This window comes from Lactuca virosa, chromosome 6 (assembly GCF_052849685.1).
Source record: "Lactuca virosa cultivar CGN04683 chromosome 6, Lactuca_virosa_CGN04683_v6, whole genome shotgun sequence".
NCBI classification, from domain to species: Eukaryota; Viridiplantae; Streptophyta; class Magnoliopsida; order Asterales; family Asteraceae; genus Lactuca; species Lactuca virosa.
In genome coordinates, this window is record NC_136431.1 from 31,334,037 (window position 1) to 31,349,457 (window position 15,421).

At 34.9% G+C, this 15,421-nt stretch overlaps 1 protein-coding gene across 2 annotated transcripts; it reads left to right on the plus strand.

Moving 5' to 3' along the window:
- The first annotated feature begins 2,898 nt into the window (after positions 1–2,898).
- On the plus strand, positions 2,899–8,136 carry LOC145120929 (Long-chain fatty alcohol dehydrogenase family protein). Of its 2 annotated transcripts, XM_079056719.1 has the most exons (4): positions 2,899–3,165; positions 3,240–3,520; positions 3,603–3,872; positions 6,212–8,136. In XM_079056719.1, exons 2-4 carry the CDS (start codon positions 3,254–3,256, stop codon positions 8,018–8,020), a joined length of 2,346 nt encoding a protein of 781 aa, XP_078912845.1. In that variant the 5' UTR covers positions 2,899–3,165; positions 3,240–3,253; the 3' UTR covers positions 8,021–8,136. The 2 variants fall into 2 exon arrangements, with proteins under 2 accessions (XP_078912845.1, XP_078912844.1); XM_079056718.1 differs by having other exon boundaries at positions 2,899–3,520.
- Positions 8,137–15,421: the final 7,285 nt, after the last annotated feature.

Below are 15,421 nucleotides of genomic sequence, written 5' to 3' on the forward strand. Positions count from 1 at the left end.
TAAGATTACGATAATGAATAAGGACCATCCATTTCTTCAGTTCCGCTCCAACTATCTAGCATATCGATGGAGTGGTTGTATTCATATATGAAACGTAACGTCACCACCTCCATTTTCCTCCGCCACCCTTCACCACATCCGCCACCACTGCGATCGTCACCGCTACCACTGCCACCACCAACTTAGACACCATCCTCTACCAACTCCGCCACCTGTACCACCAATACCTCCACTACCAACCACTATAATCGAACATGAATAATCACTTGTGAATAGATATATACAAATAATCATATATGCTTACACTTGGTTTTATATTCACATATGAATTACGTCTCCCATCGCATCGGTATGCTTGATTGACATATGACAAATGTTGGAAGCGGTAACAATATTAGTAGTGGTAGTGGTGGTGGTTGTGGCTGAGGTGGTGGCGGCGGAGGTAAGTGGTGGTGGTAGTAGTGGCACTGGTGGTGAATGGCGGAGGTGTTGGTGGCAATGATGATGGCGGAGGTGGTGATGGTGGTGGCGATGGTAACGGTTAACGGTAGAAATGGTGGTGGCGTGATAGAGGTGGTGGGAGAGCTAGTAGAGGCGGTGTTGGCGGAGGAGAGGGAATCTATTGGCGTTGGTACGTAATATTCATATATTCATATATTTAATTTTATATTCACATATGAATATTACATCTCCCGTCTCGCCTGTATGACATATAGTTTTCGCAGTAATGAATAATTGTGGCCCATATCCATTCTTGCACGAGAGAGAGAGAGAGAGAGAGAGAGAGAGAGAGAGAGAGAGAGAGAGAGAGAGAGAGAGAGAGAGAGAGAGAGAGAGAATCCATATCAAATAAAAAAGGAATTTCTTATAGAAGGTAATAAGTTTTTTATGTGCATATTTTTTTGGCGAACCGACAAAATGAGTCATTAAATGATTCAAAATTAACATGATTTAGTAGGAAATAATGCTGAAGAAACACTTTCATTACTCATTTTTTAGTAAATTAACAAAAAATTTAGTTTATGGACAAAATTAATGAATAACAAAAAAAGCGTCGTAACAATGAACTATTGAGTCGTTTTTTTCGGGATTTTTTGTAAATGATGTTATTTTTGATTAATCTAATGTTTCATTTATAAGTTTCGCAAAAAAAAAATATCCAGATTAAAATTTGTTACCTACCTACCAAAAATATCATTTTTACCTGATATAAATATAAATATAAATATAAATATAAATATAATATATATATATATATATATATATATATATATATATATATATATATATATATATATATATATATGAAAAGTGAATATACCGTATTCGGTGTATAAGCTTAGGTACACAAATCCACTGTACTACGTCGTTTTGTGTCTTATATGTATTGTAATCGTCCAAAGTTTTTAAATTTCAACTTCTAACTTGATTTTCGACATTTCACTATTATATTCATCTTACATCACATCTTTTCACCGAACACCTACAAGACTATATGTATGTATGTGTGTGTGTGTGTATATATATATATATATATATATATATATATATATATATATATATATATATATATATATAATATTATTGTTGTGAATAAAAATTATGTAACAAGATAATGGTGAAATTTCTGAAAATCTTGGAAGTAAATGAAAATAGAAGTTAAATTTTAAGAACTTTGGACGTCTATAATGCATATATGATACATAAACGACGTAGTATATTAGGTTTGAGTACCTAAACTTTTATACTTTGTAGGTTATATTCATTATTCCATTATATATATATATATATATATATATATATATATATATATATATATATATATAGAGAGAGAGAGAGAGAGAGAGAGATAGAGTTAAGTTTAAGTAGGGATCACTAACTTTGTGAAGATCAATATGATCACTTTTTCAACCCTCATTTTATCGTTTATTTTCTATAGAAAAAAATATCTAAAAATATGTAAATTCAACATTTTTGAAGCTTTTTCCATATTGATATTCGGAAAAAAAAAATCTACAAAAAATGCGCATCATATGCATATTTAAAAAAATGGAAAACACTCATTTTTTCGAAAAATAAATTCAACGAATCACTTTATATATTAACATATTAGACAATTAAGACATTATAAAAAATATCAAAAAAAAGTTAAAACAAATGTGCATATATACACAAACTCAATTGTGCATGATTTTTCAACATTTGTTTTAAAGTTTATCTTATATCCAAAAAATAACTAAAATTATACAAATTCATCATTTATTAGCTCTTTTGAATATTACGTTAAATGTGCACTATATGTACATATACACATCTACATATATGCACATTAATTTACAGATGAAAAACATATTAATATGATAGGACACTGTTATAGAAGATGATTTTTTGAAAAAAAAACAAAACAAACGTTTTTCTACTTATGTGTATATGGTGCACATTTTACGTTATATGCATTAAAAAATCTAATATGAGTATGGTTAGAGGTTAAAAAGTGATGAATTTACATATTTTTAAATATTTTTTTCGATAGAAATAAGCTCTAAATTTTTTTTTTCCAAATAATATGTATTTGATGCGCATGTTATAGATTTTTTTTTAAAATATCAATATGAAAAAAGGTTTAAAAAATGATGAATTTATATACTTATTTTTTTTTTTGGTATTCGGTCGGTTCTAAAATGAGGGTTGAAAAGATAATAATAATGATCTTAAAAAAAACAATTATAAATAAATAGTTTTTTTTAACATACTTAAATAAATAAATAAACCTTATTAATAGATACTGGTGATATTATGTGGGCCATTTTAATAAATAAATAAACCTTATTAATAGATACTGGTGATATTATGTGGGCCATTTTTGTCTATATGGAGTTGCAACTGGACTTTCAAATTTAGCTTTGATATTGCAGAGGATTTACAAGAAGCTTGAAAGGGGCTTGCAACGTATTCCAATCAAAGACGACCGGACTTGAGCCTTGTGGAAAAGTGGTGCCCCTCTCCCTTATCCATCGGTCGACCCATGAGGCCATGACTCTCTTACCCTTCTACCTTTCATATTAAATACCTCTTCTTTCAACTTCCTAGCTAGAAATCCCACTTCCTTCAAATCTCTCTTTCTACATCCTCGTCTATTTTATTTATGTCAGCCTTTTTGAGTCGGTGAGTGTGTAATTTAATATACAGCAAGCTTCAGGAAATTTTACTTACAACGCCAACTTTACACGTTGCAACAGAATAGGGGGTGTCGATGAGAAGTGTTGGGGAAAAGCTGGTGATTTGGAAAAGAAAGAATATATTGAGGACTAGTATGTCGGGATCTCCTTTCAAAAACGAGAAGAGATGTAACGAACATAGTTATAACTATGCATGTCCACTCTCTTCTCGACAAATGGAGTCTTTGGTTGCCTTATGTGACACATTATTACCATCAATTAAAGTTTCTAAAGATCATGTTGATGGTTCACTTGTCAAACTTTACCAGACTTCAGCTTCCATGACTGGAACTCCAAATCAAGTGAACTCCTAATCTCTTTATGAATTACAATAATTCAATTAGTTTAGTAAAATTTGCTAATGTTGTTTTATGGCAATCGTAGGTTGCGATGATGATGCTATTGAAGACAGAGCACCCGAAGCAAATCTTGATTCGGTTGACCTTATGGTTCTTATCAACAGCAATCGGAACGTTGATTCTTTGCGGAAGGGAAAGTTTGTCAAATAACTTTCCTTACATACAAAAATTCTCTAGGCTTTCAACCAAGAAAAGAGAAAAAATATTGTATTCATGGTCTCTCAGCTACTTTTTTCTCCTGAGAATGTTTTTCCGTGCCCTCAAATTCGTCGTTCCATTGGCTTTCTTCACTCAGGCAAGTCCCTTTTCTTCAAATTAATCTCAGATTTACATATGATGAGATATGATAACTTAGCATGTCAAACAACAAAATGTGCCGTATTTTTAGACTTTTCAAATATTTTAACAAAATTTTGAATATAAAATGTATCAACATGCATTAATTATATAACTAACCTTTTTAGTTACGAAATAGAAAATACTTATATCTCACTTTCTAATACGGTATATAATTAAACTTATGGTGTTTGACATATCAACCTAACCGTCGTTGTAAAAAGAACTTACCTAATATATAGGGTCTAAGGTCCTTTTTATCACCAAACATGGATTAAAAACGCACATATTTATGTTACTGGTTTAATCGTTAATTACTAAACAAGGCATATTTTTCCATGCATCCGTCAGAGATCGGTTGCTACTTGTACGAGCCATCAGGGACCCAAAGTTATATTTAATTATAATTATCAACTGTTTATAATTAAATTTACTTTTTGTTTAGTATAATAAAATATTTAAAAACTTATGAATTATAACAAATTTTGTATCCTAAATTATCTGTTATAAAGAATTACTAAAATTATATCACTTAAATACTTTTAGACACACAAGTCATATTAAAGATCACAAAGATATATAGTGTCTCATACTGGGATAAGAAGCAAATAAAATAATCACACATGTTATATATATATATATATATATATATATATATATATATATATATATATATATATATATATATATATATATATATATATATATATATATTGCCGGAGCCTCGTGGGGCTCTGGTTTTGAGATTCCTAATTACCTGTATGTATATTAGTTAAGATATAAATATAATTACTAAAAGGACAAATTAGCCCTCACATAAGGTAGGTGCTTTCACGACTCACTAAACGGGGGATCAAAATCTTTGCGCAGTATCAACAGGCCCCTCTTCCGGCGAAAAAAAGCCCGCTTCTCTTTGTCTTCGAGCTTGGAGGTTTGGCTTAAATCCCCCTCCAGTTACTTTCATTTTAGATCCTATTAATTTAAGGCTTTGCCTTTCAAAGAAAAAAAATAAAAAAAGAAAGAACAAATTCGAACCGGCCTTTCCCCCCCCCCCCCCCCAATCTGCACTTTACGCCACGCCGACTCCCCGCACGAATGGTGTAACGACTGCCCCGCTGTCTCCGACATGGACCCGGTGAAATTGAATTCTCCGTGAAGATGCGGAGTACCAACGGCTAGACGGTAAGACCCTGTGCACCTTTACTATAGGTGTTTTTTTGTGGAAACTAAGACTAATTAAGAATGTCATTGCTGTTGATAGCACTTTTCCCAGGTTTGGAATGAATTTTGCCTCCAAATGTGTTTGCTGTTCCTCTCCTTGCATAGAAAGGAACATCAAATCGTGAATGAAAAAGAAAAAACGTGAGGAGAATTCTCAACTATATATGTTAGAAGGTGCAAAACTAATAGGGGCCGGAGCTGCTACAATTGCTTCAGCGGGAGCTTTTAAGCTGATTGTGTATATATCTGATATAGTTTCTTTATGCAATTTATTCATTAACTAAGAAACTAGATAACAAATAACAAAGTGAGATGAATTTCATTGTCAATCACAAAAATAGTCTTTAGATATCAAATAACAAAAAAATCTGAAAATATGTGAAATTATCAAACTCCGAAAATCTGTGAAATAATCAAAACTAACTTTATTTCACTAGGATTCTATGTAAAACAAAAACTGTAAACTTGTTGAACTCTATAAAAAACAAAAGAAAACAAAAATCGATCAAATGTACAAGTTTTTTGCCTCTAGGCTTTGAGTTTAATAGTAAACCCCAAAAATTTATTCCCCTTCTAGAAAAACGCGTCTTGAAACTCACCGGAAAAATAAAGTCGCCGACGGACTGCACGTGCACTCTCTCTACTCTCTGCCGGTCGCTGCCTCCGTTCGCTCTCTCCGACGGACTGCACGTGCACTCTCCATTGCTCGCTGTCTCCGTTTAAATTTAACATATAATTAGAAATTATTAACTAAAAGATATATCAAAATTTTAAAGTTATTATAATTTCAAATTTAACATATAATTAGAAAAATTAAATTGAATTTTGAACTGTTGTCTAATATATCTCTTCGACATGTGGTTTAATATTAACAAGGAGATATATTTGAATGACACATGACAAAAGATTATTAAAACTATTTTTTTATTAGAAGTGAAGAGATAAATAAAAAGAATGAAAAGCCAAAAGCCAAAAAAAAAAAAAAAAAAAAAAAAAATCTCTTTAAACGCCAAAAAAAAATTCTGATCTATTTTTAAGTCTTTAACACTATCTTTGAATTTTGTATACTATTTGCAGGTAAATGAAAAGAATGAAAACCCCTCTTGGAAAGCCATGAATTATTGCGGACCTGATCCTGATTTGATTCAACCCATCCATCATAATCTCAACACAGAAAACATTTTTGGCCCGCTTTACAAAGGCGTTATCTACCTGAATAAACCCAGACGAGTCGTGGCAGAAGCCCTGCAGAGATCGAGACTAGGCATTTCAGTTCCCCGTCACCCAGCCAGATTCTACAAGAATCCCAAACTTCCATCAATGATCATCAAATGTGATGCAGTAGTAGTTGGCTCAGGCTCCGGCGGTGGTGTGGTTGCCGGCATTTTGGCTAAAGCCGGCTACAAAGTTCTTGTATTGGAAAAGGGGAACTATAATGCAAGAAGTAATCTTTCTCTTCTTGAAGGTCCATCCATGGAAGAGATGTACCTTGGAAAAGGATTGTTAGCTACAAGCAACATGGAAGCTGTGATACTTGCCGGCTCCACAGTAGGTGGAGGCTCATCGATTAACTGGTCGGCATCGATCAAAACCCCACAACATGTACTGAAAGAATGGTCGGAATGTTATGAGCTGGAGCTGTTTCAAAGTAGACTATATGAAGAAGCCATGAGTGTTGTGTGCGAGAGGATGGGTGTCCAGTATAAAGTGGAAGACGAAGGATTCAATAACATGGTTTTAAGGAAAGGATGCGAGGAATTAGGTTATCCAATCAATAATATCCCTAGAAACTCACCACCAGATCACTACTGTGGGTGGTGCTGCTTTGGCTGCAAAGATGGAAGAAAGAAGGGTACCTCCGAGACATGGCTCGTGGACTTAGTGGAATCCGGTAATGGTGCAATTCTACCAGGATGTGAGGCCCTGAAAGTTGTGCATGATCAAAAGAAAGGAAGGGATAGGAGCACAGCCAAAGGGGTCATCTTCGAGTTCCTAAACCAAGACGGATCTAGAGAAGTTTGTTTTGCCGAGTCAAAAGTAACCATTGTCGCATGTGGGGCTATGTGTACCCCACAACTTCTTAAGAGAAGCGGGTTAAAGAATCCCAACATAGGCAAGAACCTGCATATTCATCCCGTGGCAATGGCATGGGGCCACTTCCCTTCAGAGAGGTGGCCGGAAGTCCAAAAAAAGAGCTACGAAGGAGGAATAATGAGTGTCATGTCCACCGTGGTTGCAGACTTCAAGGGGTCAGGATACGGTGCTATCATACAAACACCATCACTGCATCCTGGTATGTTCTCGGCACTAATGCCTTGGGTTTCAGGTTCAGACTTCAAGACACGGATATCTAAGTTCTCAAGAACAGCCCATATATTTGCACTGGCAAGAGACAAGGGTTCTGGAGAAATAGGACCGAAGACTTCGATTACTTACCAGATGGACATAACAGATGAAGAGAACCTAAAGAGAGGACTAGAGAAATCACTAAGGATACTTGCAGCTGCTGGAGCAGAAGAGATAGGAACCCTACACAACAAAGGGAGAACAATACATGTCAAGAATGTGAGTTATCATGAGTTTGAAAGGTTTGTGAGAGAGGAAAGCTCAAGGGTGTTGAGTGATCTATCAACACCTCTATGTTCGGCACATCAAATGGGGAGTTGTCGAATGGGTGTTGAAGCAAAAGGGTCTGCTGTGAATCCGATGGGAGAGACATGGGAGGTGGAAGGGTTATATGTTGCCGACACGAGCGTTTTCCCAACAGCATTGGGTGTGAATCCAATGGTCACAGTCCAGGCTATTGCTTATTGCACTGCTCAATCTGCTCTCGAATCTCTTAGAAGAATGAAGGGCACGGGATACCCTATGTTAAATAAAGTTTAACAGTTTGGTTTGTGATTAAATGCTATAAGTAATGTCATTTGGATATAAGATGTATAATAAGAGTTTTTCGGCCAATAAATCTATTACGACAATATTCTCAAAGTATTGCTATATAATGTGTTAAACAGTTAATTGCGGTTGGAAGTTTACCTAGAAGAAAATGACGAATTTCCTCTAAACAACTTTAAAGTAACTTTTACATTTATTTAGAATGAGTCTTCCCATTCAGTTTAAAATTAAGCACATCAGTTGAGAAACATGCTACTACTGAAGTTTACGAGGAGTCTTAAAACTAAATGATTGTTATAGCTTTTAACCTGGGTTAAGTTAAACCATTAAAAGGACTAAAATAGAAGGATAGCATAGGGGGGCCAACTTTTCGAAATTATAAAATAAATATTCCGTTCATAAAATAGATTTTGAAATTTTACTTAATTCTGCAAAATTATTTTATGAGCAGTATTTTCATAAAATATGAATAACATTGTAAATAATTCATACTCTATGTTAGCATTTAGAGTAGAGATTTTTTTTATAGCTTATTAGTCTTTGGGTATAGGTCACACTCTTCATATTAATTTTTTATTTCAATCACACCACTTTAATTTCCCTGACGTCTTTTTTCTTTTATTTTTTTCATTTTTCATTTTTTCAGTAATTATACAAAAAAAAAGTTATTGTTTTATGAAACATACAATATAAATAAATTAATCGCCCTGAGTATTAAGTGCTTTTCAAAATAAGACTTTTCTTCGTGTCCGATTGATTCAATCTAACTTCTTTTATTTTCAACTGGATTTTCTAAATAAAGATACAACTTTATTACATCTTTAATAAATGGACTACTTAGATAGACCATTATGTTCTACATATTGGGCTCCAACACTCGACCTATAATTCATGGGCTTCACTATAATTCGTATTCCTATTTATTACTCCTTCGTAGGCTTGCACAAAAAAACCGGTTTACGATCCGAACCGGTGGCCGAACCGAAAACCGGTTCACCCTTGAACCGGTCCACTGTTGAACCGATCCGATGTCGAACCGAACCGCCGGTTTGTAGTGATTAGGACTTCTAGCCATTCGAACCGGTTTATGCTGAACCGGTCTAGAAAACCGGTTTTGAACTGATTTTGAACCGGTCTAGAGAACCGGTCTTGAACCGGTTATGAACCGGTCTTGAACCGTTCTTACAAACTAACGATGCATATATTAGCCATGATATCCTAAGAAACAAAGCAAACATTGTAAAAAAGAAGCAATTCCGTCCGATTTTTTTTGAAATGGTTCAACGAACCGGTTTTGAACCGGTTTAGGAACCGGTTTATGGTGAACCGATTTGAGGTGAACCGGTTTGTACTGAACCGAACCGGTTTGTATATGTTCGAATTATTTTGGTGATGAACCGGTTTGAAACCGAACCGATTTAGGGGTGAACCGATTTTTGACTTCGTTGATCAGAACCGAACCGGTTTTTTGAACCGGTCCGGTTAAAAAAAAACCGGTTTGTGCATGCCTACTCCTTCGTCCATTCAATTGCATTACTACAAATACATAGTGGTGCACAAACCGGTTCATTTTTCAAACCGAACCGGTTCTTTAAACCGGTTCGGTTCACTACCTAGCCAAGCAAAAATTGGTTCGGCCTCAAACCGGTTTGATCGGTTCTATACCGGTTCCAAACCGGTTCACACGATATAAACCAGTTTCAATGACTAAAATCACGAACGGGTGTAAACCGGTGATTCGGTTCTCAAACTGGTTCGGCTCACTGTGGACCGGTTCAGCGTAAACCGGTTTATATTTGTATTTATATTTTTGTATTAAAATATTATTTGGGTTTAAAATTGAGTAACTAATGAGAAGGTTTTATAATATATATAATAGAATTGGACATGATTAAATGAAGATAAAGGGTTAAAAAAGGTTCCTTGGTTCCATGGCTTAAAATGGTTATTTGTTGAACTTTTGCCTCTCTCTCTCTCTCTCTCTCTCTCTCTCTCTCTCTCTCTATATATATATATATATATATATATATATATATATATATATATATATATATATATATATATATATATATATATATATATATAGAGAGAGAGAGAGAGAGAGAGAGAGAGAGGCAAAAGTTCAACAAATAACCATTTTAAGCCATGGAACCAAGGAACCTTTTTTAACCCTTTATCTTCATTTAATCATGTCCAATTCTATTAATTAGTCACCCAAGGGTATTTTGGTATTGCATAGTAATCTAACTGACGATCGTTATCTCTAATTATGTAAATCATATATCTTTTCCTTCTTATATTATCTTTATCGACGATAAGAAGATTTTCATTGTAGAAGTTTTTCATTGAAATCGTAATAGTAGAAGTTTTTTCATTGAAATCGTAGTAATCGATTTTGCATAAGGTACTGTTTTATGTCTTTAACCTATATTCAATCAATTTAACAAAGTTTTTTTGTTTTGATTGAAGTATTGATCGACTTTAAGTTTTATGAATTCGAAATCATCTTTCATTGATTCGTCATTGAAATCGATATTAATAATCTTCGATTATGCTTGTTGTTTATCTTATTCGATCTAGAAAAGTGTTTTTTTTACCGAAGTTTAAAATCGTGATTGATTTCAAGTTTTGTGGATTCTGATTCATCTTTTATTGATTCGATATTGAAATCAACATGCATTGTTGTTTGTTTTCTTAATGCGTTCATTGATTTCAGGTGGTATGGATTTGCAATTAACTTTTACGGATTCTGCATTGAAATCGACATTGACATCATCAAGTTTTTGTTAAGTCAAAATAATCGATTTATATTGTTGTTTTTGCATAACACTGATGTTTAAATGTTATGTTTTTCAAATTGTAGGTGATAATTCATCCTTACCTATGGAAGCTTCTCCTTTAGATGTTAATATCATCTTTTCTGATCATCATGTTGAATATAGTAAGTGTTTTTTATTTATTTATTTTATTCTATGTTTAATATTATGGAGTTTCCTTTGTTAAGCTTGTTTTATGTTTAGAAAATTATGTGTGAACTGTATCAATACTTCGTTTTATTATTCATCTATTCCGTTAAGGTTCACCATGTGATTATTTTTAATAATTTTATTAATTTAATATAGGCAAAAGTAATGCATCAAGTTGTGAATCAGAACAGTTCAGGAATGAAAGTGATTCTTCTGATGATGATGATGAAATGTTTATTCCTGAGGTTCCACATGAGATGAAGCCAAAAGAGAAAGATGTTTATAATTCTTTGAAGGATGGTGTTGAATTTTACTTGCAGTATGCTAAAGAAGCTGGATTTGATGCTAGTCTGTCAACAATAAAGCGTTTTAAAGGAGAAATTTCACTTAGATATGTGATATGTAGCAGATCAGGTTTTTCTGAATGTGTTAATCATGATTCTAACAATGAAAAGCAGCCAAAACGTAAAAGGAAAACATCATCAAAGAAGATGGGATGTCCAACTCTTATAACTTTCAAGCGTATGGCTTTTGGTTCACTGCAATTTTGGGTATATAAGTTTATGGAAAAACAAAACCATGTATTGGTTTCAAAAGAAAATCATCATTTGTTACGTGTTAATCGGAAGCTTGATATTGTTGAACAATCGTTCATTCACAAACTTGGAGCTTATAATATTGGTGCCACTAGAGCTTATACATTGTTAAGTTAAATTAAGGGTGGTTATAATGTTAGTGGTGGTACTATAACTGATTTCAAGAACTTTAAAAGGGATTTAAATGTTTCAGTTGGTAAACGTGATGCACAAATACTTATTGAAAGAATGGAAGATAGATTAAAGTATGTTCCAAACTTCTTTTTTGATTGCAAGATTGATAAAGGTCATGTTACTGGTCTCTTTTGGGCTGATGAGGCATCAAGAAGAAACTACAAAGAATTTGGAGATATTGTATCTTTTGATGCCACCTACAGTACCAACAGCGTGGGCATGAACTTCTTTTCCCGGAGAAGAAGCAATGACGGTATCTGGGGAATAAGCATCGGCTAACTCTGTGCCAGCAGCCGCGGTAATACAGAGGATGCAAGCGTTATCCGGAATGATTGGGCGTAAAGCGTCTGTAGGTGGCTTTTTAAGTCCGCCGTCAAATCCCAGGGCTCAACTCTGGACAGGCGGTGGAAACTACCAAGCTGGAGTACCCGACATTAGCCTCCGAAGACATGATCCATAGTAAAGAAGTAGACATGGTACGAATGGGATTGAGAAGGAGCTCTTCCCTTTTTGGGGTGCATTATAGCACAGTCCGTGACTACGTTTTTCGTGTCTGGTACTGCACGGTTCCACTCTGCAAAAATGCCTGTATGCCTAATCTATGCAGAGTAGGCGCTCTATTCAGCAATACAGGATGGTCATCCAGAATTTCCTGAAGTATTTCCCATACAATCGGTTTTACGACTTTTTAGGTCGACCACTACACTACATAGAAGCGATAGCGAAGCCAAGCCGTATAAAGGCGAGCAGCCCTTATAGCAATAGCAAACGGCCTACTTATAGCCCTTCCCAATTTCCAGTAGTAAACTTCCCAAGCCATGATTTTATTATATATCTTTGTCATTCGCTCCTTGCTCGCGGAGCGGCAATATGATATTTTTTGGGCATTTCTAATCATATCAAGTCTTATTCCTATTTTGGTATTTTTCATTTCGGGATTTTTAGCTCCGATTAGCAAAGGAGTAATGTAACACCCCGACTCTCAGGTATAAACTTTTTAGCTTTATATTCATTTTGAAAGGTCTACTCGACGAGTTGGAAGCCCTGACTCGTCGAGTAGGAACAAATTTGGTCGCGTATCTTAAGTGACCAACTCGATGAGTTGGAGGATACAACTCGACGAGTTGGAGCTGAAGGATGAAACCCTAATTTCCAGGGTTTTACACCCTATTTAAAGGGCCATTAGCCTCCCTTAGCCTCCCTTACATCCCCCCTTGAGGTCAGCAACCCTAAATCGTGTTTACTCTCCATATTTGTGTGTTTTAAGCTTGGAAGGTGGATCTTGGTGAGAAGAGCTTGAAGTTCAAAAAGCTTGGAACAAGGAGAAGTTGTAGATCTGAATTCTATTCCATCATAGCATCACTTTGAAGGTAACAAGTCGTTACCTTGGCTCTCCATTAGCTAGATCTCTTCATTCATGGGTTTAGAACCCTTTTAGTGTATTGTTGTGGTATTTCCGGTTTGACACTGAACTATTTTGGAAATAAGCATTTGTGCATCATTTTTACCAACTGAAACATTTAAATCCCTTTTAAAGTTCTTGAAATCAGTTACAGTACCACCACTAACATTATAACCACCCTTAATTAAACTTAACAATGTATAAGCTCAAGTGGCACCAATGTTATAAGCTCCAAGTTTGTGAATGAACGATTGTTCAACAACATCCAGGTTCCGATTAACACGTAACAAATGAAGATTTTCTTTTGAAACCTATATATGGTTATGTTTTTCCACAAACTTATATACCCAAAATTGCAATGAACCAAAAGCAACACGCTTGAAAGTTATAAGAGTTGGACATCCCATCTTCTTTGATGATGCTTTCCTTTTACGTTTTGGCTGCTTTTCATTGTTTGAATCATGATTGACACATTCAGAAAAACCTGATCTGCTACATATCACATATCTAAGTGAAATTTCTCCTTTAGAACGTTTTATTGTTGACAGACTAGCATCAAATCCAACTTCTGTTAGGCGTGTCAGACCCAACAAATACAAGGGGTACGATATACTCCAAAAGAATCCCACTATATTGCACTAAAAGGTAGTACAAGGCAACCAGGGTCGATCCACAGAGACACGGGATAAATAGTCTATACCTCTTTGCGCAAGGTACTATGGTCACCAACAGTAAAGAGGGGGGTTTAGAATGAAATAATTAAAACAAACAATTAAAAACACAAGTAATCAACTAAAAAGGTGAATTAAATTCAGAAATGGTAAGGACTCCAACCTCATGTATGAAAACTTAGCAATGTGATTCCAAGATAACATGATATTTGCTCAATTATATCTAAGTTGGTACTTGAAAGTGTTAACAAGCTCTAACACTTCCCATTCACCACATTAATTAACCAAAACAAGCTCTTTGATTAACCCTAACCTTACTAACCTAATCTAAACACGCTCTTAGAATTAGATTGAAAGATTGCATTAAACTTTATGTGAATGTTCTCAACAACACCCAATACTCCTCACAAGCTCGGGAGCGTAAGAGTGTGTGAATAAGATTTACACTAAATTCATTCAATGGAAATCAGTTTAGTGCTTGTTACTTGTTCAATTTCACAAAACAATTATGGATTTTGTAAAAGAGATAACTTGAATGACCTAACCCTAATTCAAATGGCCAATAAGAATCACAATTAGAATCAAACATTCGATTAAATCAAAATCAAATTCACTAGATAGAAATTAAAAACAAACATCAAGTCATATGATTGAAATCACAACTAAGAAGTCAAGACATGAAGTTGGAGAAACTAGGGTTCTAGCCACACATGGCTAGAACAAGATCACAAGAATAAAAGATGGAAATAATGTGCAATTACAACTTACAAATAAGAGAAATAATGTTTCCAAATGATAAATGATCAAATCCTTGCAAAAACCTTCGAAATCCCCTCTCAAAATGTGCCCTGATATGTTGTGTGTGTCTCAAAATGGCCCTCAACCCATAATATGAAAGATAGGAAAAACTGTCAAAAGTTGGTTTTTGGGTCGAACACGGCCCGTGTTAAAATAGGCTAAACTGACACGGCTCGTGTTCAGCAGCCAACACGGCCCGTGTTGATTTGCACTAAACTGACACAGCCCGTGGTCAGCATGGTCAACAACTCCTATTTTGGTCAACACGGCCCGTGTTGATTTTGCAGTGTAAATCCAACACAGCCCATGTACCCCTCTGACTCCGAATCCAAACTTGATTTTTCCATCTTTTTCGTTCTTCGCCCGATCATCTCGAAATCTTCACCAATGCTTCCCGGCACCTCCCAAAGCGCATTCCAAGCTCCGGTTTACCTGAAAAAGACATGAAAGTGTGCAAATAAGGTTGTTCTAGAGACTAACATGAATATGATGAAATGCAAGAAAAAGGAAGAACAATTATGCTAAATAGATGCATGAAATGGGACTAAAAGGTGTGCAAAAAGGTGCACAAAATGCACCTAACAAATCTCCCCAAGCTTAGACCTTTCTTGTCCTCAAGAAAGAACAAGAACTGAACAAACATGACGATTTCTAGATGGCAAAAAGAAACATAGAGCAAAAAGGGAAAGAAAGATCCTAAAGGCTAGGAATGAATGCATGCAATGAAAACCATGAAAAAGAAAAATATGTACAAAAGCACTAAAGATACAAAATGAACCAAAGAG

Bases quoted from the DNA above. Each gene is read 5' to 3' on its own strand.
- LOC145120929 (XM_079056718.1), top strand. From the start codon at position 3,254: ATGAGAAGTGTTGGGGAAAAGCTGGTGATTTGGAAAAGAAAGAATATA. The intron at 3,521-3,602 runs GTGAACTCCTAA...TGGCAATCGTAG, and splicing joins TGACTGGAACTCCAAATCAA to GTTGCGATGATGATGCTATT. The intron at 3,873-6,211 runs GCAAGTCCCTTT...TACTATTTGCAG, and splicing joins CATTGGCTTTCTTCACTCAG to GTAAATGAAAAGAATGAAAA.